General features: G+C 33.6%; 1 protein-coding gene across 9 annotated transcripts in view; it reads right to left on the bottom strand.

Annotated features, from left to right (window-relative positions):
- LOC129947449 (fasciclin-2) overlaps positions 1–27,908 on the bottom strand; it is a 216,207-nt gene that overhangs the window by 23,245 nt on the left and 165,054 nt on the right. For all 9 annotated transcript variants that reach the window (XM_056058007.1, XM_056058006.1, XM_056058003.1 and 6 more), the window contains 4 exons: positions 18,988–19,151; positions 12,831–12,955; positions 11,248–12,738; positions 9,236–9,419 (listed from right to left, as the gene is read on the bottom strand). In XM_056058007.1, coding sequence (XP_055913982.1) covers positions 9,236–9,419; positions 11,248–12,738; positions 12,831–12,955; positions 18,988–19,151 — 1,964 coding nt within the window. The remainder of the gene's footprint in view (positions 1–9,235; positions 9,420–11,247; positions 12,739–12,830; positions 12,956–18,987; positions 19,152–27,908) is intronic.

The raw sequence follows: 27,908 nt of genomic DNA on the forward strand, positions 1-27,908 counted from the left end.
GCTCATACCTAGGACTGATAGCTGTTCAGTCTCCTCGATGCAAGTACCACTCATGGATAGTGGCATTGGGGGTGTATTACGCTTTAACGACAGGAGACAGCATTGAGTTTTTGCAGCATTAAATTCTACACGGTTTTTGATTCCCCATTATACATTGCTGTCAAGATCAGAAATTAATGACCTTATCATACGCTGCCGTTTAAGTTCCACATCCGAAGGACGAGGATGTGAATCTAGAAACGAGTATGAGAAGCTTTCGTCGGCGAAACAGTGTAATGGATTAGAAGTGTCAGACATAAGATCATTTATGAATATAAAGAAGAGAGTCGAGACAAAACGGAGCCCAGTGGGACACCAGCGTTTATTTTATGAATTTCAGACTTGAAACCATCCAATACAACTTGCATTGAACGGTTAGAAAGGTAATTTTTAATCGAACGAAGAAGGGATTCATCAATACCAAAAGTACGCATTTTCGATAAGAGAGCTTGGTGCCAAACTCTATCAAATGCTTTTGAAGCTAACATTTTGTGTCAAATGGCTAACATCAAAGCACACATCTTGTACAGCAAAGTCGTGGTTATTTTACGAAGGTGCTTAAAATACAGAAAAAAAACACTTTACATTATTGCAAAAATTGAATACGTCGGAATTACTTTTGCTCCTGAGTATTTCCAAAAAAGAATGTCAAAGGTGCTGTTAGGAGTTAAAAATTGTATTGTTCATGTTGATGATATCCTTATTTGGGCGAAAAATTGCAAGAGCTTGAGGAGTTAGTAGAGGTGGTGCTGACAAAATTAAGAGAAGGAGGTGTTACACTTAGCAAACAAAAATCGGAGTTTGGTAAAACAAAAATACATTTTTAGGGCATATTATTTCGGAAGGGTCGATTAAAGTTGACGGTGAAAAAACAAAAGCTATTCGAGAAATGGCATCGCCAACCAATGTTTAGGAAGTACAAAGATTTCTTGGAATGGTTAACTTTATTGGGAAATACATCCCTAATAAATCATCAATCATAGAACCAATTTCAAGCTTACTCTGTAAGATAAACGCTTTCGTTTGGGGAATTACTCAGGAAAAAGCTTTTAAGGAAATTAAAGAAAAATTGATTTCACTCCCCTGCCTAACAATATTTGTCGTGCGATGCTTCTTCGCGAGGTTAAGGCGCCGTTCTTTTGCAGACACACGGAAAAGATCAATTCCCTATCGCTTATATATCAAGGACCTTAACTGGAGCAGAAACGAATTATGCAAACATAGAAACAGAAGCATTGGCAGAAATTTTACTGTACAAACGGATCACAAACCCCTTTTACAAATTTTAAAAACAAAAAACTTGGAAGATCTAACTTCAAGGTTGCAACGCATTCGCATACGAATGATGAGGTATGACTACACCATGAACTATATTCCTGGTAAAAATCTAATAGCAGCTGATAGCCTTTCAAAAATGCCCATTGATGATAGTTCTGGTTCTGAAAAATTAGAGGAGGAAAAAGAAGCTTATATACATCAGAATATTTATTCGAAAGACGAAAATATCGTTAAAATTATCCAATCGCAAATATTGGACAAGGAATATCAAGAAGAAAACAAATTTGTGAGAACTAAATGTCCAACAAAGATTAAACTGACTTCCAATATTAAAAACTATTATTCTATTCGAAACGAACTTAGTGTAGTTGATGATTTGCTGTTAAGAAGTAATAGAATGGTTATTCCAAAAAATTTAAGGCCTATAAAGTTAAATAAATTACATGCAGGACATTTAGGTATAACTAAAACAAGAATAAGAGCTAAAAGAACCATATGGTGGCCAGGAATTTCAAGAAACATTGAACTTAAAGTTAAGAACTGCCCAGCATGTGTCCAGAACTCAAGAAATAAACAGAAGCCGGTAATTGCATCAAGCTTGCCCGATTAACCTTGGCAAAAAGTTGCCATGGATTTATTTAAGTTAGAAAATAAATGTATATAATTATAACTTATTGTTATTACAGATATTTTGAAGTTGAAGAATTGTTCCGCATGCGAATGAGAGATATAATTAAAGTATAGAAAGCAACGTTCAGCCGACACGGAGTGCCTCAAAGTATTTTCACTGATAGTGGAACGCAATTTCAAAACCTCATCCGAGTTTCGACGTTTTAGTAAGGAATGGTCTTTTACTATTTTTCGAGCAGCCCTCAAAATCAGGCTGTGAAGGTAGCTACGAATATAATGAAGAAAAATCTAGGAAACGTCGATCTGGCATTACTAGCGTACCGAATTTTTAATGGACTTAGCCCAGCAGAATTACTTTTTGAACGGAGACTACGTGACAACCTTCCGGATGTAAATTCAAAGGAAAAACCAGATTTCCGAAACTTGATAAAAAAGGAAGAAATTTACAGAAAAAAATATAAATACAATTACGATAAACGACACAGAGCAAAAGAACTGATAGAACTAAGAGCAGGAGAGATTGTGTGGATAACTGATCTTAGGAGGCATGGGAAAATTATTAAAAAAGTATAACATAGGTCTAACTTAGTCGAAACTGATAAGCGAGTTATCCGCAGAAATAGAATTAATTTCATTCAAGCTCCTTATTTAAAATCCTTACCGATGAAACCCTCTTCTGAGGTATACCTAGGACCGACATCAGTCTCTCTTCTTCTTGGAATACTAAACTTAAATTTAACAAAATTTAAAAAAAAGCCTAAATGGTATAAATGGTATTTAATTTGAATTCTAAAAACAAAACATAAGACTATTATAAATTATTTTGAATTTTAATTAATTAATGAAATATTAAACTTTAATTTTATATAGACTTTAATATCTAAACTATTATAATTGTTATAGTAGTTCTTAAAATACTTAAATGTCAAATGAATAAAGAGGATTCTCAACTAATTCTAGAACACAATATTTTATCGATGAATATTTGTTTTTCTTTAATTTTATTTTTATTTTATTTTCTTTTGTATTTATTTTGAATTGTTATCTAAAGTTATGTAATAGGTTCTCAAAAATTTATAAAATATCTGTAATCTTACTGTGGAAGCTTTATTAATAAATAAACTAAAACTGCTGTCAAATTTTAATTTGAAGTTCTAATAGAAAACGATTTCAATGAAGGATTTCATTTATTCAAATAAGAAATTGAATGCATGAAAGATTCCCTCAAAAGCCCTATTTTTCACTTATAATGATTTAAACAAACTCGGTCTACTTTTATGGAACTTTTTAAATGTGACTATCTACTCTGGCTTTGTGCAGACGAAAATGTGGTAAACATTATGTTTTAACAACAATTCATACTATTTCATAGAAAACGATAAACCAATGTTTAATATCTTCTAGATGTTTGCTCTGTATCATACATTTTATCAGGTTGAAAACATGATAAAACAAATTACAATAAAAAATTATGTATACGCCCAAGTGACCCATTTAAAACATCGCATCTACATTTCCATATCCCTCTTAAAAAATTAAAAATTGGTAAAATTTTTTTGTTATTTATAATTGATAGTTTTTACTTTAAGTGGGTTGATTTTATTCTACAAGAAAATCAAAGACAATGAAATAAAATAAAGAAATAGGAATTGAGCTTAATTTTTCAAGTTGTAAATAAATCTTTTGCGTTTGTTTCTAGGCGTTACTTTGTTTTCTTTTCTTAACTTTATATTAAAAAGAAAAAATGCCCACTATCTTAAAACTACAATTAGCAGTAAAAATAAAAAAGACCTATAATTAAGTTATAAATTTGTGAGCTTAAAAGAATTACAGTTTTTATCTTATCGCAAATAACAATAAAAAAACTGTGAATCTTTTTCAAACAAAAAAACGGTACACAAATATTGTTATTTGTAAACTGTATTCATTTAAACTACACAAACAAATGTTAACCCAAATTACTGATAACACAATAATTTATTTATATATTTTTCTTTTCAAAAAGTTACGAATACAATTGCAAAACACAAAAGAATCTATTTGAAAAAAAAAACTTTTTTACATTTAACAAAACACACGAACACACATTAAAAACTTGCTATTAATTACTCAAAAATATGTAACACATAACACAAAAGAGTTGAACTGTTTCAAGTTCTCAGAGGATGCATTTACGACAAACAAAAAAATATCACTGCTACGAACCCTTAACAAATTACTAAAAAAAAAAAACAATAAAAAAAATCATGTTAAATAAATATATTTTTTTTTATTCTAAAAAAATATGTTTTTTTCCTTTGACAGATTAAAAAAATCAACTACAAAATATAATAAATTTAATTAAATAAACTATGAAAAAATTACTTCAATACACACACAAAAATATATATATTTTTTGTTTTTAAATTCAAATTTAAATTTCGGATTTAAAGGATTTGAAGTGTTTTTATTTTATTGGTGTGGTTGGTTTTTTGGTTTGTGTAGAAAATTAAAAAAAAAGGAAACTTTTAATAAATTAATATTTATTGTCAAAAAATAATAATCATAAAGTTAATAGGTCTGTATTAACCTATTCAAGGTTTTAAACATAAAAAAACTAACCTTCAATAATAAACAAAATGTGTTTTGCATTTTTTTTAAAAGTATGTATATATATTTTTTCGCAAATTATCTTTAAATATTATAATAATTTCGTAAATTATACAATATCTCATTTTGTTTTAATTTATATATTTTTTTTTTTAAATATATTAAAGTACTTGTCTTTATTTTATAAATTTTTTAACTAATATTTACGTTACTACTATAGTTTTACATTTAAATCGATGTTTTGTTTTTGTTTTTATGTTTAAGGTTTAAAAAATATATATTATATGTATTTTTAAGTTGTAATTTTGTGACTAATGTTGCGTCTATTTTTGTTTTTGTCTTATTTATTATTTTATTTATTAAATATTTATCTATTGTTTTCTTTTTTTCTTTTTGCATTATGATAGACGTTATATTTTGGCAAAATATTATTTATCTCGTTTTATTTCATTTTTAATGTTTTATAAAATTTTGTTGTGTATAAGAATTGAATGGCTTAGTTTAAAAATAATTGTGAGGAAGACATGTGATTTGGCATTTAGGGTCTCTAGTGTTTCGGTTTAATAAACATGGATAGAGAATAAGGGAGATTTTTAGTACATTGATTTGGTCATTTATTTCGAGTTTTTTGACAAATTTTTTAAAATGTTATCCATTTACGATAGTGGATCGCTTAGCAATAGAACGACGACTTGAAAATGTGGAAAATCACAGAAGTGGTGCCACCGTCAATATATTTCTTAGTGGGAATGTCGAGAGATAAAATTGTAGCATAAGTTAACGAGATACTAGGTTTCCTGTTGAACATTATTTTAAAATAATCGTTTTCTGCAAATCTTGTCATTTGAATAAATCTATAAAGAAGTCATCAAAATTGTATCGCTAAGTGTTTAACTAAGCTTTACTTTCGAAATCGGCAATTGAATAGACCTGTTATTTTTTTTTTAGTAGAAATTTCGGAATTGAAAAATTCGGACGGATCAACAAGTTCTTAAGTTTAGAGCGTGGTAGATTAATTTTGTGTATATCGTGCGCCCAATTACCCTTTATACCCATAAAGGAGGATATGATTAGAACAGAACGGAGAAACCAATTCACATTGGATATGAATGTCTGCACACTTAAATGAAATATCGAGACTGGTAAAGCATTCCACATTCGTGTAGTGCGGCTAGAGAAAGAATCCCTTTTCTTAACAGTACATCCAAAATTGGGCTCAAGGGTAAACTAATGAGTAGTCCTAGCAGTGCAGTTATTACCCTTGAATTGTTGAGTGGGGGGGGGGAATGCAACTGATTATTTCACTAGAGCATTGTTTATAAAAATAACTTTAAAACAATGACAGGCATGAGACTTTGCGGTGGTGTTCAAGAGAACCATGTGTCTCGTTAAGAAAACGATCGCATACCATTTTTAGAGTTCTCTTTGCAGGTCTATCTAAAAGACTCAAGTACGTTATTGGAGCACCAGATAAATGAGAATTATACTCCAGTTTTGAACGAATAAACGCCAGATCAAAAGGGGTAAAAAAGTTCTTGCATTGGCACTAAAAACCTAAACACTTAGCAGCATTTTTGTCGATGTCAAATATGTGCTAACTCCATAAGATATGGTTTGTGACCACATAACTAGAACTGAACATTGTTCAGTTTCCTCGATGTAAGTACCGCCCATGGTAAGTGGCACCAGAGGAGAGCATTCAATTCTACACGGTTTTTGATTCCCCATTAGACAATGCTATCAAGATCAGAATTTAATGAAATTACGAGGGCGGGTCAATAAGTCCGTGACTTTTTGAATTTCTGACCTCTTTACTGAAACAGCAACATTGCTCCTGTCAACAGGCATCTGTCAGTTGACTCTTTTAAACTTGCTGCGTCAGTTATTTTGTGTTTGATAGCTATTTTTATCAGACCACTCACTAATTTGAGGAGAAAGTTGAAAAAAGTGAATTTCGTGCTTATTAAGCATTAACCATTATCAAGACCAAGGCTTAGCTTGATAAATACTATGGGGACTCTGCACCATCGATTTTAATTATAAAAAAGTGGATTACTGAATTTCATTATGGCCGTACAAGCACTAAAGTTGCCGAACGTCCTGTACGCCCAGTTGAGGTCTTTACACCCGGAACAATAAAAAAATATGGTGTTGGCCGACCGAAGATTGATAGCGCGAGAGATTGCGGAAGCCGTAGGGATCTTGCATTGGAGAAGCGTTTTACAAAGTGAATAGAGCTCAAGGGAGACTACGTTGAAAAATAAAATTATTTCTTATCAAAAAATCTGTGTTTTATTCCAAAAGTCATGGACTTATTGACCCGCCCACGTATGATACGTTGCCGAGCATTAATAGTTCACATCGAAAGAACAAAGATGGGAATCTATAAAAGAATATGAAATTCTGAGGGTACTGTCATCAGCGAAACTTAAAGTGGGCTAGAAGTTTCAGAAAAAAGATCATTTATAAAAATAACAAAGAGTGTCGGACACATAACGGAGCCCTGAGGCACATCAGTGTGTATTTCGTGGATATGAGCTACTTGAGTTGAACTGTCCGAAGGATAATTTCTACCTCAACAAAGAAAGAAGAGATTTATGAACAAACTCCGTCATATGTTTTTACAAAACGATGTAATTTGTTTTCACTGTTTGGTGTGGACCTATTACTACGAAAGCCATGCTGCTGATCATTAAGAAGCTTTTGTTCTTTTAGATTTATATAGATTTATTTCAAGGAAAACTCTCTTATATAAATTGTATTGGAACATATTGGTAACAAGTATATGGTGCTTTCCTTGCAATGCTCTACAAATTATAAATTATAGGGTTTTCCAAATTTTGAATAGCTCCGTCATAGCAATAATTAAAATTTTGGACAAAGAGCTATTGGGTATAGTGATGTGAAGTATCAGAGCTGTGTGCGCTGTTTAAAACCTTAAACCCACAATTATTGAAGTTACCAAGGTGAAACATCATGAAAAGTGTTTCAATGCGTGTACGCCTTTAGAACATGCGCCATCTGCTAACAACTAGAACTAATGGGGATTGCACCTCTATGCTATTATAACTTTTACATTTGTATTCGGTCTTTGTTCTCACTACAGTTTATTCAAGCTATTAAATTTAAACTGCGTTTAATTTAAAAATGTTTATGGCGGGCATTTGGCTAATAACGTTTTTCAATTAAAAAATCCATTGATTTCTCTCAAAAATTCAAGTTTATTTCAATATCCAAATTTAACTCTTTTATTGGGAAATCTCCAGAATCTTGGTAAAAATTAGAATTTCGTACTTTAACTAAATTAAACTTCCGGTGATCTACTAAATATTTTGAATTTTGTACTAGAGCTTGACAGATAATGTATTGGAGTAGGGAAGGACATCAATTTTTTTTATTTTTATATTCAAATTTAATCTTTTTAATGTAGAAATCTTCAGAATCTTGCTGAAACTTAGAATTTCGTACTTTTTTTATTAATTAAAATTTCGGTGATCTACTACACATTTTGAATATTTTGTACTAGAACTTGACAGATAATGTAGTAGATTTACTTTTTTTGAGATCTTATATTAACATCAACAGGATTTTTGTCGTGATGGAAGGATATCCAATATTTTTATTTTGAAAATGTGTTGAACTTTTTATGTTACTCCCTTTAATAGTCATATGTCATCCTCACAATCATAATTAAGAGCATTCGTTTTGATTTTTTTAAAGCTAGACAGTGGCAGTGAGGCCCTTACGGTATAGTGGCATTTGAAAGAAAAGAAGCATTTTATTATTGTTTCTTTTTTGGTTTTTAAGTTTTAAAGATAAAATAAAACACAACAACACAAGCGAGATAAAAAGTGTGTTCTACGTAAACATACATATACACGGGAAACAAATAAACATTTAATACAAAAAAAAAACTATTTATATTTTTTTGTATATAAAAAGTATTTGTTTAATTATTTTTTTTTTTGAGTAAGCATTAAAAATGCAAAAGGCCATTTTTATTATAATTAACAACTAAAGACAAAACAATAACGCTATGAAAAAGTGGAATAAGAAAGAACAATGTTTAGGCGTTTATGTATGTATTGTGAATGATGATTGTTTATGTTTTTGTTTTGTTTTTTTGTACGAGAATGTATGTGTGAAAGTATGATTTTATTTTTGTTTAAATATACTATTAATTTTTTAACTTAATATTTTGCTTAAAAAGGACATAGAACTTTAAAAGCAAAAACAATACAATATTTATAAGTATTATGAAAAAAAGAGATTTCAAATCTTTTGCTAAAATTTAATCGAAAATAAAATTTAAAAAGATTTTTAATGGTAAGAAAAATGGAATTCTTGAACTGTTATATAAAAATATTATTACGAGAAAAATTTAAAAAAAAAAACGATTTTTAATTTCAATCTTAATTAAATTCAAAACATTTAAATATGAAAAAAGAAGTCAAAATAAAAAAATAAGAAGATTGAAAAAAGATCAATGATTAATGATGAAATAGCGCAACATAACAACTGCTAGATATTAATATTAACATCGATAATAAATATGTTTTTGTGGAGGAAGTGATAAATATTGTTGGCGTTGTACTTGTTGCTAATAGACTGTGACTGAAGTGTCTATTGCCAGACGAGGAGGAATAACCAGCCGAATACAATAATGTTCCGAGATTATTATTAGATGAATCGAACTCACCTCGGGTTGTTTTCATGATGATACTGGCCGGTGATGAGAAACCAATTGCATTGTGCGCTCTCAATTCAATGCGATAATACGTGTTTCCGCTTAGGCTTGACATTTCGAAACTTGTCGATTCGATGACATCCTTTGAGCGGCACTCTTTGGCAAGTTCTTCCCATGTCCCAGATACTTTAACTCCCTGTAATAAATGAAATGAATAAAAATAGTATGTTTAGAATTAGATTTAGCATTGGGTTTTCGAAGCATTAAATTCTACACGGTTTTAGATTCACTATTGGACAATGCTGTCAAGATCAGAATTGATTGAACTTATCATATGCTGTCGTTGAAGTTCCACATCCGAAAGACAAGGATGTAAATCTAGAAACGATTTAGAAATGCTTGGGGTATTGTCGTCAGTGAAAAAGTTAAATGGATTAGAAGTGGCAGATAAGAGATCATTTATGACTATAAGGAAGAGAGTCGAAGACAAAACGGAGCCCTGGGGGACACCAGCATTTATTTTATGAGTAGAAAAGTAATTTCTAACCCAACAAAGTAGAGATGCATCAGTACCAAAAGCATTTATTTTTGATAAGAGAGCTTGATGCTTTAGGAATATAAAGTTCAATAATCTTACCTTTTCCTAAAAAGATCACCATTGGACCTATTGCTACGAAAGCCATACTGTCGCTAATTTAGAAGCTTCCGTTGTTCGAAATATTTCTTAAGCTGGTAATAAGTTGGCGTTTCAATGATCTTGGAAGGAAGGGACGTGAGGGCTATTGGACGATAGTTGGAGGTGGAGGAGGATTCACACTTTTAGGGAAATGCTAGACAAATTATGTTTTCTATCTTCTCGGAAAGAGATCTGTAGAGTAGGAAAGGTGGAAAAGCTTAGGAAGTGGTTCTGTTAACGTTGAAGAGACCGGGAAATTGGATTTTTGTATGACAAGGTCTTTCAGTACTCTTGCAACTGCACGAGTAAGAAAGAAGATTCGTCCCTTAGAATCGGTCACGCTTTCAAGAACATTAGGACTCTGGTAGTGTCAAATTAACAGTAAACTATGTTGGAAACAAATTGGCTCTATGAATCGATCTTACAAAGGGAGTGTCATTGTGGACGAGCGTTAGAACCGAGGATGACTTGGTGTTTCGTACGTTTTTTGTATAAAAATGACCACACATTTTTACTAACTTTGGGGCTTTATAGTATTTTTTGTCGTAATTTCTGGTCATGTAAATATTTGGTTCGTCGAATATAAACGTTACAGGTCTTTCTAGCTTGTTTGAACTTATTTCGGTTTTCCTCAGTATGTTTGGCTGTATGATTTTTGATAATGCATTGTAAGCATAATGGCGGAACAATCCTTTTCAAAGTTCCACACCGTATTTGGCAACAACACTTGTTTGATGGTTCAAATATACACCATTTTGAATGCTTTAAAAAAGCCTTGAGAACTCTTTACATGCAGATCGACTACATTAAATTTCATGCTTTCACAGAAATGCCTTTTAGGGTCATTTTTCGAAAATGTCTTCCTTGTTTAATAAATTAGCAAGCCTTAACGTTGATCTCAAGAATTTACAGCTCATTTAAAAGCTTGACTCAGAAAAGAAAATGTAGTTTGAGTTTTTTTTCAAATTTAAGAGTGTTTTGAAATTTTTAAATAATTAAAGAAATGCACTATTTAAAATGCTTACACATTTGTTCCGTGTTTTAGGCCTGTTCGTCATTCTTGTTTTGACAGATGGCAGCCATATTTAAGATGTAAAAAGTTAAATAGAACTGAAGGAAATGACTGATAGATGTTCTTGGTTTTGACAGATGTCAAGTTCATACGAGTTGAAAATACCATATTTTCAAAAAATCATTGTTTGGTTGAATGGAATGGAAAGATCTATCAATTCTGATTCATTTCATGATTCTAAATTGATATTTTTCAAAATTTTCATCATGAAGAGAATATCAAGAATTTCATTCCAATAGTAAAAGTGAAAATAATAATAAAAATCATTCTACTTACGGGGCAATATTTAACTTGATAGAAATCAATTGGTTCGCCATTGTCAGCAGGGACGCTCCATCTAAGCTCAAAGTGATCGGAATATGGCGAGACGACAACAGGCTCCTCTTTGTCATTTTGTACGGGCGAATGCAATGGTCGTGGTTCCTCAGGTGCTGATCGTTTTGGAGTTGATTGAGTTCGTGTAGCACTCCATTGCCCGATTCCTCTTTGATTTCTTGCTGCAAACCTAAATGTGTACGCAGTTTGGGGCTTCAGCCCTTCCACAATATACGGACTATCCGGTGACCAACTACGATTCTGTGCTGTTGACCAATCTGGATTGATTTCCTCCTTATACTGTACCGAGTATGCTGTCACAGGGAGACCCAATTCCGTTGCAGGGCCAGTTATCTCGAAGGTGATAGTTGTGGCTGTCAGTCCACGAGGAATGGCCGCTTGTACATTTCCAGGGACATTAGCTTCTTTCAATTGCATGTCGTGTTCAATGCTACCATGCACATTTGTTGCGATGCACTTATACACAGAGTAATATTGCCGGGCGACAGGAGTGACGATAAGATCACTGCGGGGGCCTGTTCCTACAATCTTCAGATACTGATCAAATCCGTTTTTCAGCTGTTTTCCATTCCAACGCCACTCGATTGTGGCATTGGGGATGCTCATTGCCAGACAGCTCAAATTGGCTGGTCGCTGCTCCCAGCTGAATGTTGGTGGCAGATCTTTCATGTGGCTAAAATCGGGGGGAAATTCCATTGTGATGTGTCCAGTCTTGAAAGCTGTATCTCCCTTGTTGCGGGCTATGCACTGATATAGTCCGTCATCAGTCCGAACTGAATGGGATATTCTCAGAGTTCCCGATGACTCACCTCGTTCATCATCAAAGTGCTGTTCGAGCACCACGCGGTCATCATCCGGTTGAGGTCCAGGTACGTACTCTTCTTCCGATCCCCATCGTCTAAAAGTGATAGCAGGTGCAGGGCGACCCTTCGATCGGCATGTCAGAGCAACTTCTTTCATGGCCACTCCCGTAATGTTATAAAGTTCAAAAACGGTCGGTCTAACAAGAACGTTAAGTTTGGTCTTGGAATCTGTGACTCCGGCATCATTTCTAGCAATGCAAGTGTATGTAGCATAATCATCCTGGGAGACTCGGTTGATTGTCATCAGACCTGTTTGGGGATTGACTTTGAAACGATCTGCAGTGGCAACATTCTGTTGGGTTGAATCTTTGATCCATGAAATTTCTGGCACAGGTTTTCCGGTCGCTGTACAATTCGTCGAAAAAGGTTTTCCCTCAACAGCCTCTAACGAAACGGGAAGGAAAGTTATCACAGGCTTAATGTAAACTTCGACACGTATAACGCGCTCCACAAGTTCCCCCGTTTCAATAACAGCTGCACGACATGTGTAAATACCATCATCTGACTCCTGAACGTTTCGGATTAGCAGACCATCTGTTTGCACAACATATTTGTCATTTGTCCGGATCTAGAGTAGAATTAAAAAATAAGAATAATTTATCAAAAAATAAAATAACAACTTTTAACAACTTAGTATAAAATTTTGGGAGGGTAGCTTACCTGATCCCCATTTCGCATCCAGTCAACGGTTGGATTTGGATCTGCTCTGACTTCACACTTGACTATGTAATCAGAACCCAGAGTTGGGTATTGGTTTTCTGGTGCATCCGTCCATGTAATAGATACTGCAAAGGAGACACAAGAAAGATTTTAATTTTACAATGTCGTCGTACATAAGGGGCTTTTAGATGGAGATTGTGGAAATGCCTGATGCCACCACACCACGAGCACGTAAAGTCGAATAATCCTCTGATTGTTCACATATGTGTGGCCACAGATGAGTGTAACGAAAAGAAGTTAGTCCTTTTTGCAAGCTATGTGCTACAAACACCGTGATGGTTGATGGAGAAAAATATAAAACTTTACCAATAACTCGAAAACAGAAAACTAATAACGTTGGAGCTTTTCGATTTTCAACTCCTCTAATTCTCATGGTACAGAGGTTAGGTTGGTAGGTAAGGTATGTGAGGATTTTTGTAATTTCTATGGATAGGAAAAAGTTTGAAATGTTTTTTTGGTGGAGAGGGGGGATTTAATTCGACGACAGGATTTGTGTTCGCATTTTATTTTTTTTTAAACAAAAAAATGTTATTTTTGGGAGAAAGTTTTATGTTTGGGAATAAAAGTAGCAGAGTTTTCCATTGCGTATTGAAGAGCATTCAATTAGATTGAAAATATTTATCTACATGTGGTTGAAAATTCAGCAATAGAAAAAGCGAATATACATTTTTAAAGGGAGGGAGTAAGTTTTCTCTATTTTTTTAACTTGAGTGACCGATAGACAGGTCTAGGGTTAAAATTTTGTCCGTATTCTTGATTTTAAAAAACTCATTATTCATATTATGTATTTTTGAATAGATAAATCCATAAAATATTGGAAAGTCCTAAACGTTATGTGTTTGAACTTTTGGCGAAAATAAGGATTTCAACTTTTGACTCTAATCAGAAGAGATTTCCCTAAAAATTGAGGGATTTTCCATTCGGATTTTGACCTGCCGCATTTTTAAAGGACAAAAATGTTGGACTTACTTAATCTTGGAAAAAAGACATGAGTTAAGTCCAGAGCTAAGACAGAACGATATGGTATTTCCAAAATAGGAAGATTAGAGTAGTTTTGACACCTTATTAGACACCTGTTAAAGAACGTTCTATTTTCTTAATTTAAGAGCTCAGGCATAAAAGGTTTAAAAAGTTTTCGAATAAATGATTTAATTTTGAATAGCTTTTTAGTTTTTGGGCTCGAGAAATAAGCTTTAGAAGATGTCAGCTATCATATTTGTTGACAAGTTAGAACTACGCCATTACTTGCATGCTTAAGAAATGCAAACAAATTGCATATAAACATTACTTATAGGTAAAAGTCTTGCAGTCGAGCAGTTTTCAAAACAAAAACAAACTGGTGGAAAAATTTGTTGTGATTGGATCTCACTTATTTGAAAATGAATCTTGTGCAACTGTTATGACGTTTCCGATCTATGAATAATTATTTCTTATGGCCTGGAATTTAAATTCGGAACTTGCATCACATATGTTGCATAACCAATTACAACTAAAGAACCTGACTCAAATGATAGTCAAAGCTGTCCCAGCAGGCGTGGAAGTCAAGGTTTATAACATTTTTAGGCAGGGATGGTTTGACGATGAGTGTCTAAAAGCAAGAAAAAAATCGTTCGCTTTCTTAAAGCTGCTGATGAAATTCAACACATCTTTTTTCAAAATAATGTATGCAGATGACAATACAAAATTTAAAAAACTCTGTTTTGAAAAAAGAAAAAGTCTGGAGCTACAAAACATTAACGTTTTAAATAAGACGACGATACGAAATACATCATCCTCAAAATTTTGGAAAGCCGCCAAATCTATCAACGAAAGAACCAATTTAATTGCTGCATCACTGAAAGCGTCTGGACCCCGTATTTATTTCACGAAATTACTCAACAATACGCAGCTCCTTATTTCAAAGATAAATTTCTTGATGCACCATTCTCGACTACTGAGCCAAAATGCCAAAATGGGTAAGGCTCCGGGTGAAGACCGAATTCCAGGAGAGTTTTTTAAGAACTGTTCCATTGAATTCTTATCCGTATTGATAGAGGAGTTCAACAAGATTTTTGAGAGCGCAGATGTCCCTGAAAGCTTCAAGAAGTCAATAATATACTCCTTACATATAAAAGGTCTTTAGAAGTATCGGAAAATTATAGGGGCATATCCTTCTTGAATTCTTCTGCAAAGCTTTTCAGGAGGAGGACGTTGGAGGAGAAATCCAGTTCGGAAGTACTCGGATACCAGGTCTGATATTTGCGGATGATATTGTTTTCTTTATCTGAATCGGTGAAGGGAATGCAGCGTATGGTGAACAGACTGGAGACATACTGTGAAAATTGGAATCTGTCAGTTAATTTACAAATATCATAATTTGTAAAATCATGATATTTCGGAACGGAGGAGGAAGATATGCAAATAATGAAAAGTGAATATTCAAAGGTGAATTTGCTGCAATTGTCGTAAACATTTTTCACGCGACGGCAGCTTCGATAATGCTTTATGGAGAGCAAGTTTGGGGATATTGCCAATACGAGGAGGTGGAAAGGTTAATCAGGAATTTCTTAAAGCGCATTTTTCGGCTACCAATTTGCACTCTAAATTATATGCTACATTTGAAAACAGCTAAACCTCCATTGTTCTTAAGGACCTTAAAACTGCTTTTTGACTACATTATTAGAGTGATGGAAATGGACGAAGAAAGATTGTCGAGACAAGTACTTAAAAAGATTTTGTCATCCAGGGGTAACCTAGTCAAAAAGTGGGACGAGTTGGCTCTTAGCTTAGGTGAAAGTATCAAATTTTTACCCGGTATAAGCCTTTTAGATCTAAAAGACAATTTTAAAACAATAATAGAGAAGTTAAGCCATGTAATATATAGACGTTTTAAAGAGGAAGCTCAATCTTCGCTAAATAGAATGATTTGTAGTCAACTAAATTTAGATCTTCAAGAACGAACATACCTCCTCAACCGTTTCCCCATAAGTATGATAAAGTTAGAGGCGAACTATTAAATTTAAATTACATTCGGCATCGACCAGATCTGTCGATCATATGCGTCCTTTGCAATCTTAATGGGAGAGGAGATGTACACCACTTCATTGCAAGATGTCCTGTTTTATAAGAGTTTAGTATAAAATGCTTTGGAGCAGCTGTGATGGAATTGGCCGAAACATTGGAAGTTCTGAATGGAAAAATAGGCTGGAAAATTGTATATAAATATATTACAACCGCATTGCCCTATATAGAAGGGATCCACGAAGGAGACTTTTAATTAAACAACTAGGTTAGTTATACAATTAAAGTTAAATACATTGTCAATCTGGTAGACGGCCACTGGCCAAATCATATTAAACTTGTGAACATAGTATTATAATTGTTAATTTTCAAAACCGTTTTTCAAATAAAGTTTTTCTAACATCTAACTTCTTTATGGCCTCGAAAAGATGAAAGTGGAAGAAGTTTATTTAAACAAAATAGAGTTACATGCTATCACCACAATTGGGCACCGAAATCTTGTGTTTTAACACCTTTAGACTTCCTTCCTTCAGGCCACAGCTATGCATCTCTTTAAAAAATTCGTGAAGCTATCGAGGACGTACAGCCTTAAATGAGCAAATTGGTCATGAAAAATCAGATTAAAAGAATATGGCTAGGAAAATAAATTCGGTCAGAAAATTCTAGGCAAGAACTTATAGAAAAATTTTAATCTCTTAGCAATGAGAATTTAATTTTTACTTGTTACATAAAAGAACTATTTTCTATTAGATTCACTTGTTCAACGTATACACATTATACCTATATATGTGTTACGTACAACTTCTACAACTACTACTTACGTGTCACTTCATAACTGAAATCCAAAAAGTATAAGATCCTGACTGTAAACAACACATGAATAGCAATTTCTTGAACCTGTCTGTATGATTGTGTTTTTTATAAACTTTAACGAAAAAAATAAGCTGCACGTGATGACTCCATGTTTGTGCTGAAAACTTCACTATCATCATAAACATGTCTTTATCCATCTATCTCCATAAAGCTGAGCAAGCCCATGAACTAATTTCTATCCGTTTTAAACACCTACCTAACTACACAACCAATAGGCGATCGCTTTACAATTCAAACATACATATGTACATGTTCTGCCTCTTTCTTATCTTAAGATAATTTATTTTCCATCCTGGTTCTTCTAATACGATATTAAAATAAAGCTATCTAAAGGAAAAAGCTTTGAACGAACTAGTTGAATACACGAACAATTGTTTTCGTTAAGTATGCTGACAAGTATTTTTCATTTCCGGGATTAGTTGTCTTAGGATGAGTTGTGTCTTGGGATGAAACTACCTTATCGAAAAAACATGGTGTGTATTCGATAAGTTCGTTCAAATACACAAACCATTTCCCTTTACATAATATTTTCCGAGTGTTTCATATTTTTGTTAAAATAAAAAGTTTAGTTTTTTTTATCAAATTATAAATTAATATTCAATAAAATGGATGTCGTATTCTCTACGGAAAAATGTCTTTGTTTTGAGAGCCGAAAAATGGAGACATGCTAACGAAATAATGTATATGATTATAATTCGTCCAGATTTAATTTCTATTCAATCACTAAACAACTGCACAACAAAAATATTTTTAAGGAAAAATGGAAAATTTGTTTAAAAAAGTGAATTTTTCAAACAAAAAAAATTTAAAAATGGACGTTTTTTTGACAAAACAAATGGAATTTATATCTTTGAAGACAAACTTATTTTGCAGGTAATTTTTAAAACAGACTCTTTGCATAAAGGAGCAAGTTCGTGCGATGCAGTCTTGCAATTTATTACTAATAAATTTATAAACCTGCTGCTTCCAGGATGTGCTCTAAACAAAAAAAATAATGAGTATCACGATATCCTCATTCTAAAATAATATTCGTATAAATCTAAAAACTGCTATCGGCCTTTAAACTTAAACTACCTGCTAATTAAAGCTTTAAAAAGTGTGTATTAATTTTAAAATAAAAATGAACTCCTAAATTCTATGTTTGCAAATTTAATTTTCTATTCTCTTAATCTCTCTTTTCACATTCAAAAACAACAGAAGTGCTTATTTTTGTATATAGGTATCTCCTGCTTCTATGTACTCTCAGAAGAATAGTGAATTTTCTTCAACAACTTAAAACCTTAAAACCTCTTAGCAATCGTGTTTTCTCATTTATCAAAAACAAATATAACAAGAAAAAGAACTATACCTAACTTAAAAACAATAATACCTATTTTCTAGACATTTTATGTTTTAAAAAACACGTATACAATAATCCTTTGAAGATTAAAGTTTAGTTAGAAATAATATTCTTATCAAAATATATGTATAATATTTATGTATACAAAGAAGCATTAATTTAAATACCCAAGGCAATATTTGCTTAAAAATATGTTTTAAAATGCCTCGCTAGGTTCTCTATTTCCTTCAATTTAAGACCGAAAATCTTCGCTCATTCTCTCTAACTATACATATGTATAGGTACTACAGGAGTCCAAAACGAACCCTTGAAGCGATGGATACTTTCAAAATAACTCTCGAAACAATTTCTTTTGAATTATTTTTGCCAAAGCCTTTGCTTCGATGCACGCAAACTTTTGCTTTTGCTTTTGCTTGAGATTGAGAACAAAAAGAAAATCTTCAAGATTTACACCAAACTTTCTATACTTCCTTTCGACTCCACTTCCTTCACTTCCCTGACTTCCTCATCCAAACATTTCTCGGCACAACTTGTCTTCTATGTGAACTGCGGGAAGCACAACACATTGCAAAACTTTGCATCTTGATAATTCTATAAACGGATATTAAACCATTAAAATTATTTATCCTTTTTCGGGTAGGTACTATGGAGGTACGAGTAGGTATACAAAAACATCCTTTATAGTTGTTAGGTTCTTTGGTTAGTTGGTACTTGGTACATATCTCAAAGTTAGAACTGAAATTTCAGTGGCCAAAAATTAATAAACGCTTGTGCCATATTAAATGCTGCTTGCTTTCGCTTCATGTCCTGTCCATGACTCTCAAAACTTAACTATTACTGTCTGTGGGTACTTATTTTAATATTCTATAGAATACTCGTACTCACCGTAAGTTTTAATTACAACACTGGTTTCCAGAATTTCCGTATTCGCATATGATGCCGTGCAGTAGTACTTGCCCTCCATCTGTGGCGTTAAAGTTGATATCATCAGGGCTAAACTTTCGCCGGGTAATGTTTCCGTGTACATTGGGGGCTGATTGCGGCCAACTCTGTAGGGTTATTTCAAGATGAAAATCAAAAATATGTGTGCATTAGTGAATGTGTACTATATCCATAATGGAAATACATATGTATATAGGTTTCTCTCTATACATAGATCGAGTATCTAAAAAACTATGTATGAAGATTAGGGTTATATGAGGAGATATTTTGTTTCAGTTTTATGTTGTATATAAAGGTAGGTGTGTGAATACAAAATATGACGTTCTGTCGTCAAAAACACTACAAAAGATTTGAATTTATTTTTTATGAAGTTTGTTAAGACTTTTGGCAGTTAAATGCTCATGAGGAAACACCAATCTCAAAGATTTCGGGCACACATTGTTCGTTATGTATAAAGTTTGTGTTAAACAAAAAAACTTAATAAAAACTTGAAACTTGTTAAATCAAAATTAGATACAATGAACAGAAATAAGAAAACAAACAGAACCAAAACAAAACAAGCTGCTGATTTTTAAATGCAGTCAAACGGATTGGTAAAAAAAAGGATAAAAAGCTTAAGTCTTATGTTAATTGGTATCTAAATATATTTTTTTTAAGATGAAGAAGTTACATGCTTATCATTTAAAATTTTAACTGGTTCAAATATAATTCGGAGTCTAAATTCGTTTTTGTCGAATGAAGCCAACATAAATTACATAACAGTTAAGACAGGCCTTAAGTCTTATAACTCTCTGCTTTAAGATTTTCGGGAGAGAAATTGTACACTTCTTAAAGTTAATAGAACTGCAATCTATGTTGAAAATATGGAAAGACTTCTTCTCCAAATTATAGTACGGCGATGACGAACCAAATTTCGATGTTAGGGAGATAAACCACTCAACAAAGTCGACGCAGATCAACAATTCCGCCTACCCGACCTCGACGAAGTGAATTTAGCTATGTCGAAACTGAAGTCCATAAAAAAAGCTTCTTTCGCTGACGACATCGCTGCCGAATCCTTCAAAGCAGCATATTATGACTTGGTAGGGAATATGCACCAACTCATCTAATAAATATGGTCGGAAGAAAGCGTGCAAGATGAGTGGAATCTCAGCATAGTTTGCCCAAAACAAAAGAGAGGAGACCCTCTGAACTGTGCCAACTACAGAGACATTAGTCACCTGAGCATTGCATATACGAGTAAGATTCTTTCTGCCGTATATGTGAACGTCTGAAACCGTTTGTCAACAACCTGATAGGGTTTTTATCAATGCGGCTTCAGAATAGGAAAGTCAACTATTGAGAAAAATTCACATTACCGCAGATCTTGAAAAAAAATTAAGTTCTTATATTATGATAGTATCTATAGGGAAGAGTTTTACAGAGCAATGTCTTGTTTTGGCATCAAATTCAAACTTATCCGTTTTTGCAGAATGACGATGCACGATACTCTATCAAGGTTAGAAAAGATCTCACCGTTGCATTTGATGTTGAAAAGGATTTAGACAAGGTGATTCACTGTCATTCAACTTCTTCACCATCGTTCTGGTAAGAATTGTGCAAAACTCAGCCATCATCACTTAAGGCACAATCTTTCAATGGCCCATACAATTACTCGGATACGCCGATAATATTGATATAATTGAAAGATCAAAGTAAGATGCCAGTGGAGAATTTTTTATCTTTCCGACGTTGGTCAATTAGAGCAAGACAATTTATATGCCGTCATCAAAGAAGGGCATTGAACAATAACGGCTTGGACAAAACCTCAACAATGCACAGCTATAACTTTAAAGTGTGAAAGACTTTATCGACCTAGGCCCTATGCAGAGCTATAAACTTAGCCAATGACACCAAGACTGAAATCGAACGAGGAATAAGTTTTTGAAATCGGTGCTTCTTTGGATAATAAGCGCACACTCAAGGGAATATTACTACCCTTATATATAGAAAGAGGAGAGAGGGTTTGAAAGGAGATATCGGTGCACATTGGTTTTAAATTCCTGAATATTGCAATGACTTCGAAAAACAGAGTTTGGTAAGGCAATTCACATTCGCGTAGTACGGCTAAAGAACGAATCTCTGTAGTTGACGGTACGACCGAAGTTAGGTTCAAGGGTATACTGATGAGCATTCCTAGAAGTGCGAGTATCGTTGAACTGTTTAAGTGGCGGAATGCAGCTGGCTATTTATCTAGAGCATAAACCCCTAAAGTAACGGTAAAAGAAGGTGATACAGGAAATTTTCCGACGATGTTCGAGCGACTTATATGATCCTATGATGGTATTATCCCCAATCAATCTAAATTCTCTACGTTTAATACTGTCCAAGAGGCTTAAGTAAGTTGCAAGAGCACCAGCTCAGATATGGAAGTTATACTCAAGCTATGGACGTATATAAGTCTTGTAAATAACAGCCAGATCAGAGGGGGAGAAAAACATCTCCTTAGAAAACCCAAACATCTTGCGGCATTTTTGGCGACATCATTTATGTGATCGCTCCACAACACGTGGTTGGTGACACACATACCGTGAATATCGAGATGTTCAGTCTTATTGATGCAAGTGCCATCCATGGATAACGGCAAAGGGAGTATATCTCGCTTTGACGATACAAGACACCATTGGGTTTTCGAAGCATTAAATTTCACGCGTTTTTTTAATCCCCATTGAACAATACTGTTTAGGTCGAAATTAAATGAGCTTATCATATTTTGTCGTTGCAGTTTCACATCCAAAGAAGGGGGACGTAAGTCTGAAAACTAATATTAGAAGCTAAGAGTATACTATCTTCAGCGAAACAATGTCTTTTATTACAAGTTGCAGACAGGAGTTCATTACTAAAAATGAGAAGGATTGTTGGAGATAAAACAGAGCCCTGGGGCGAACCAGCATTTATTTTAAGGTTTTCAGGCTTGAATCCATCCAATACTAGTTGTATTGAAAAATCCGAAAGCTAATTACTAATCCAATGGAGCACGGACTCTTGAAAACCAAAAGCACGTATTTTTGATAAGAGAGCTTAATGCCTCTAAATGCTTTTGAAATATCAGTGCAATAATCGTACTTTCTCCAAAACTATGTAAGGATTTGCTCCACTGTCTGGTGAGATGAACCATGAGATCACCAGTGGACCTATTGAAGAATCCCCTATTTTGGGAATGGGCTGGACAAATGCAGTTTTTCATCCGCTCGGAACGAGACCTGAGGAGTAGGACCGATGAAAAAGCTTAGGCAGTGGTTTTGCCAGCGTTGAAGAACACATCTTCAAAACAACAGCCGGAATACCTCTCCTCTCTAGAGCATCTAAATCACCATCTATAAGACAATATTCAACACGGTTCTCGCTTATGGCGCTGAGGCCTTCAAACTGTGAAATAAAGATGAGAGCTTCTTAGGATGCTTCTTGAAAAAAATTCTTCGAATGATTTTTGGTCTCGTCTGCATAAAAGGAGAGTGGGTGTACAGCGTTACTAACTTTGTAAAAAATAACACTCCAGCCCAGAAGGTTTTCGCATCTTATTCCGAGTGATAGCGCAGTAGGGGAAGACTACCCAGTTAGTGCACGCAGGTGGGAGAGGACCTCAATCAACTTGGCGTGTGAAACTGGAGACAGCTAGCTAGACACTGAACTGGCTGAAGACGCATGCTATTGGTAGAGGCCCAGGTCCACCTGGACTGTAGCGTATTGGGCATGAGTATATACCAAAAGAGTTCTTGTAAAGTTTAAAAGAGCATAATATGGTGTTATCCAGTCAAGACACAGTTTTTATAGAAACAAACTAGTTTCAATAATAACTGACAAACCGTAGTTTACTTGCTGAGTCAATTTCTCACAAACTAACAAAAGTATGAAAAACTTCTCTTAACAATTTGAATACAAAAATCATCGTTTTGAAAATCTCGATTTCTCTGTTCTTTTTTAAGAACACTTTTAATGGCAAAGACACAGAGAGTTCTTGCGCAGTAATCTTACAGTCTTATTTAAAAACTCTGTATAGAGCTTACATAGAGTTATGTAATCTCTATAATGCCTCTAAACGCAAAAATGCTATTTATAAAACTTATGCAAGGTTGCATAGTCCCATAATAAGCTAAGCGCGTTTTGATGTTGAATAGAGGAAATTATTGTTATTATTAATTCGTAAAAGTTTAATAATTTAAATCGCGTTTTACCAACTCCGAGAAGGTGGAAAGTTCATACAAAAATGTTCAAACCAATTAATTTAAGAAACGAAGAATAAAAAGAAATAGATTTTCGGAAGAGAATATCCTATAAATTATTAGATTTATCCGTTCGCACCTCAGCAGCGACAATTAAGGATGCCATATCCCCATAAATATATAAGTAATGGCTGCAATAAGATATTGGGGACGGAACGAGGTAAGTTTGTACTAAATATTCACACCAATTTGAAATCCTTACCTTTAATTTTTTAGCGAGTGGCAAGAGCATTAGCTACCAACAGACCTTTGTTCATTTAAATGCCAACTTCTTTTTCGGACCAGCTAAGAACTATGAACAAGTGCTCTTAAATAAAGAAGTTTCCAGAGGTGGTTGGGGCCATTGACTGTACCCACATAAGGATCCCAAAAGTAGGAGGCCCATCAGAGCAGTACTATATAAACAGAACAGGGTACTACTCGTTGAATACCCAAGTAGTATTCAAGGAATGCTAGTACCCGTGACATGATGGTTAGTACGTTGGATTGTCATGTCAGAGGTATTGGGTTCGATTCCTGCCTATGCCATCCAAAGTCTTTTCACGGGTACTGCCTCTTGTGAGGAATTGACAAATTCTCGAAGAGTAACCTAGTCACGAAAAAGTGCTTTCTCAAATTAGCCGTTCGGATTTGGCATATAAACTGTAGGTCCCCTCCATTCCTGACAACATTGTTCGCACACAGGAATGGTTGAGAGTTGTAAGTCATTAGGCCCTATTTCTCAACGGACTGTTATGCAATTAATTTATTTATGCAAGGAATCCCTAAAAACTATTGACATTGATTGCCGCTGGAGAGGCAGCACTCATGACTTACGAATTTTTAGGGAAAGCAGAATTAAACAAAGATTTTATGATAGGGATTTCGATGGTCGTCTATTTGGGGATGGTGAGTACCCTTGTATTAACATCACCTTAACCCCTGTTTTGAATTCTTGAACGGATGCTAAAATAAGGTACAATATATCTCATATAGCGTCTAGAGTCAAAGATTCCGCATTTTGTTAAACGCCAAAACAACTATTAAAGCCTTAGCAGTTCTTCATAATTGATTTCCAGGATTTTCTTCCACCCAAAACACAAATGTTTGTGTTTTATTTGTTATGACAAACAGCTGATTTGATAGACAGATAATTGAATAGATTGCTCCATTTTGGTACTTTTTTTGACATAAGCATTGTATGTAGTGCCTACATAAATCCTTATGCCCTTAAATAAGACTGAAAATCTTCAGTTAACATATTGCGATTACATGACTTTGGGAAAGAACGGATGATGCACTAACAATGGTCCGGTGTTTTCTTTTATAAGCCTTTTAGCTCCCGTTTCATAGTACATACTTCATTGACTTATTTTCAGAGTAAAATTTAGTTTCGACGCTAGTTTTGAGGATTAAAAGTAAACAATTATGCAATAAAAGAAATAACGTCATCAAAAAATGTTAATTCAATATTATATTTAATTGCTTATGGTGGTGGAATCTTTTACGCAGTGTTTTGTTTAAAAAACTTTTGGATTCATATTTGAAAATATATATTTTATAAAAATAAAGAAAGGAACCATCTTTTATATTTGATTTAATGCATGTGAATGTGTAAATAACTGTCATTAAAAAGTAAATTTAGGTATAAAAAAATCATATCACTACTAAGTAAATTCTGCCTCTTTCGAAAAAATCCCCTTTAGGATTCATCATTTCATGTAAAATGAAGAGTTGCTTCAAAGGACCAAATTTACTAAAAATATATATGTATGTATGTATGTACACACTTCCTAACCTAATTCTTTTTATTTTGTTATATAGTAGTTTCAATATAGATATGCGCCGCTTCGCTTTTACTCAAACAGAATACTGAAACATGCTTGTACCACTATTTGCATATTGCACTGAATACTTCCCCTAGACCAACAAAAATAAAAGACAAACCCTAGCGAATATCCTTGTTCTCGTTCCATTCTAGCACTCAATTAAATTTCACTAGGACATCCCAGATTCTCCCATTTTATGTGTAGGTATATAGTGTATGATACAATTTTAACATATCCTCCGGGCTCCAGCACCCAGGACGAAAAACTGGAGCTCTCTCTCTCATGATTGATGAAAGAATGACAATTGCCAATGGCCGCCTATCTGCGAGTCGTTTTCTGTTACTCGTATTTTCGAATATTGACAGACTGCCAACATCAGAATAAAAAAAATATATTCTGAAACCGTTTCGAATGTAATACTCGGCTACAATTTTCTGCCTCCCGATTTCTCTATTTTGAGTCTTTGAATGGAAATCAAATGGCAGAGACCTAGTTTAATTTTTGAATAGAATCAGCGGGATGATGAAGGTGGTGGGAGCTAAATGGGAGCTGGAAGCTACGAGAGTTCACAAATAGTGTTAGATAGGAGTGATAGTTGATATTTTGCGACCACAGGAATTTTTTAGGATGTTGTTTTCTGTTGTGTGATTTTAGTGTTCGAGTTGTAAAATTATTCCACTTGTTCCATCTAACTTTATCTGAGGACAGGAAACTCTTTTTATTTTTTTGTAATTTCAAAAAAGCAATTTAGGTATATTGAGGGAAGTATGTCTGTATCTATGCAAAGGACATGGTTTTATATAAAATTTGGAACCGATAGTTCTGTTAGTGATTTGCATACAATGTATCAGCATTTAGGTGTCTGCTTCAGCACCTTTGGTCAGTTTTATATATCACACTGAAGCAAGAGCGGAAGTTTAGAAGGGATATTTTAAATCTTTATTACTTTTGTAATTGAGTAATGTCTAGGCTTGCATCCCTGTCGAACTTATCACGCTGCCATATCAAGATCAAAAAAGATCTCACCGGTGCGTTTGTTGTCCGAAAAGGTTTTAAACAAGTCGATATTCAACATCGTTCAGGAAAGAATTTTGCAAAACTCAACCGTCAACACTAGAGGCACAATTTTCCAAAAGTCCATCCAATCACTCTGAAACGTCAATGATATTGACAATTCGAAGATCAAAGCGTGATGTCAGGTTCAGGTTGGGGTAAGTTAGCAATGAGGACAAGACCAAGTATAAACTTTCGTAAAAAGCGGCTTGAACGACGATGTCTTGCAAAAAACGCCAAACTCTTGCAAATCGCTTCTTCTTTGGACTTAGAAGGCAATTGAGAAGTAATGGCTGAATCACAAACACGCTTCAGCTTTGTCTGCGTTACGTGTGCCTGCTTTGAGGTTGCTTTGAATGACATTTCTATTATTTCATCCCTCCAAAGAGCAAATATTTTGTTTGTTGACATTTTTTTTAAAGCTGTTAAGCTGTCAGACAAAGCAAATGTTCAGATAATTGATCTAAAGCTTCCGTTTGGAGTCATATTACATTACATTACGTTATTTTCCTTACGATTGTTAAACGAAACGTGAGGTCGAAGCTCCATTATGAAAGCATGCATTGAATTCCTATGGCTGAACTCGTAAACGGCAGGTGAAGCCGAAGCTGAAGCGTGTTTGTGATTCAGCCATAAAGTTCTCTCTCAAGCATCTAAAATCACCATCTATAAGACACTCATCATTCCGATTCCCATTTTACAGCGGCGATGAAGCCTGGAACCAGTTAAAGAAAAATGAGAGCAAATTGGGATACTTCGGGAGAAAAATTCTTCGGTGAAGAAAAATACTGTAAAGGTGTCGAAATAATGTTTCAATTGTGAAGAACTATAATTTTCAGTCTGTGGGATCTAGAATTCCGGATAAGCCAAAGTTTTGAACAACATTTGAAGTACATTTACAACAAAGTTTAAAAATGAATTCAGATAAAACATAAATATATTTTTGAATTTTCTCACAAACGCTGTTTTTTATTTATGGATGCTCTATAGTTTTTAAAAAGAAAGTCTTTTTGATTTTTCACATATAAAAACTTATTTTAAAGAAATCAAACTAAAAATATTGAATATTGAAAATAGTAAAAGTTGATTCAAAATATAAATATTTTATTATGCGATATGAATTCTAACGTCAACTTATTACAAATGTTTAAGAGACAAATTATATGAGTATCATTCTCTAATTGCAAATAAATCCTAAGGAAAAGTTAACATTTAAGTTTATTATCAACAAATTACAAAACGTACATAAAATTCGGAGCTATTCTACATATCATAATTAAAGTTAAATATTTTATATTGTATTTTTCAAAATAACTATAATTGCACACTTGCATGCTTTTTAAACATTTAATAGACCTACAACAGACCTTGTACTACGTTTTTTAAGTGTTCTTTTTTTAAAGTTAATTAATTATTCATACTCATGTCTACATAACAAAATACTTCCATTGTCATTTTGATGGTTGCATACAAATAATAAAGAGAGGAGAAAGGATAGTTTTAAATTAAAATACGCAGTTTTTCTTCTAAATAAAAACTAAATTATTAATTTTCGAAATGATAAAGAAAAAACAAGCATTCGAATTAATAAAACCGAATCGAATTAACAAGAAAAAATACACTTAATATTAATAAAATACAAACTGTAAAAAATGTGTGAAATGTTTTTTTTTTTTACTGTCATTGTGCTGTCACTGTCACTTTAAAAAACACAAAACTGATGTGACACATTATTAATATA

Source organism: Eupeodes corollae, chromosome 2 (assembly GCF_945859685.1).
Source record: "Eupeodes corollae chromosome 2, idEupCoro1.1, whole genome shotgun sequence".
Taxonomy (NCBI): domain Eukaryota; kingdom Metazoa; phylum Arthropoda; class Insecta; order Diptera; family Syrphidae; genus Eupeodes; species Eupeodes corollae.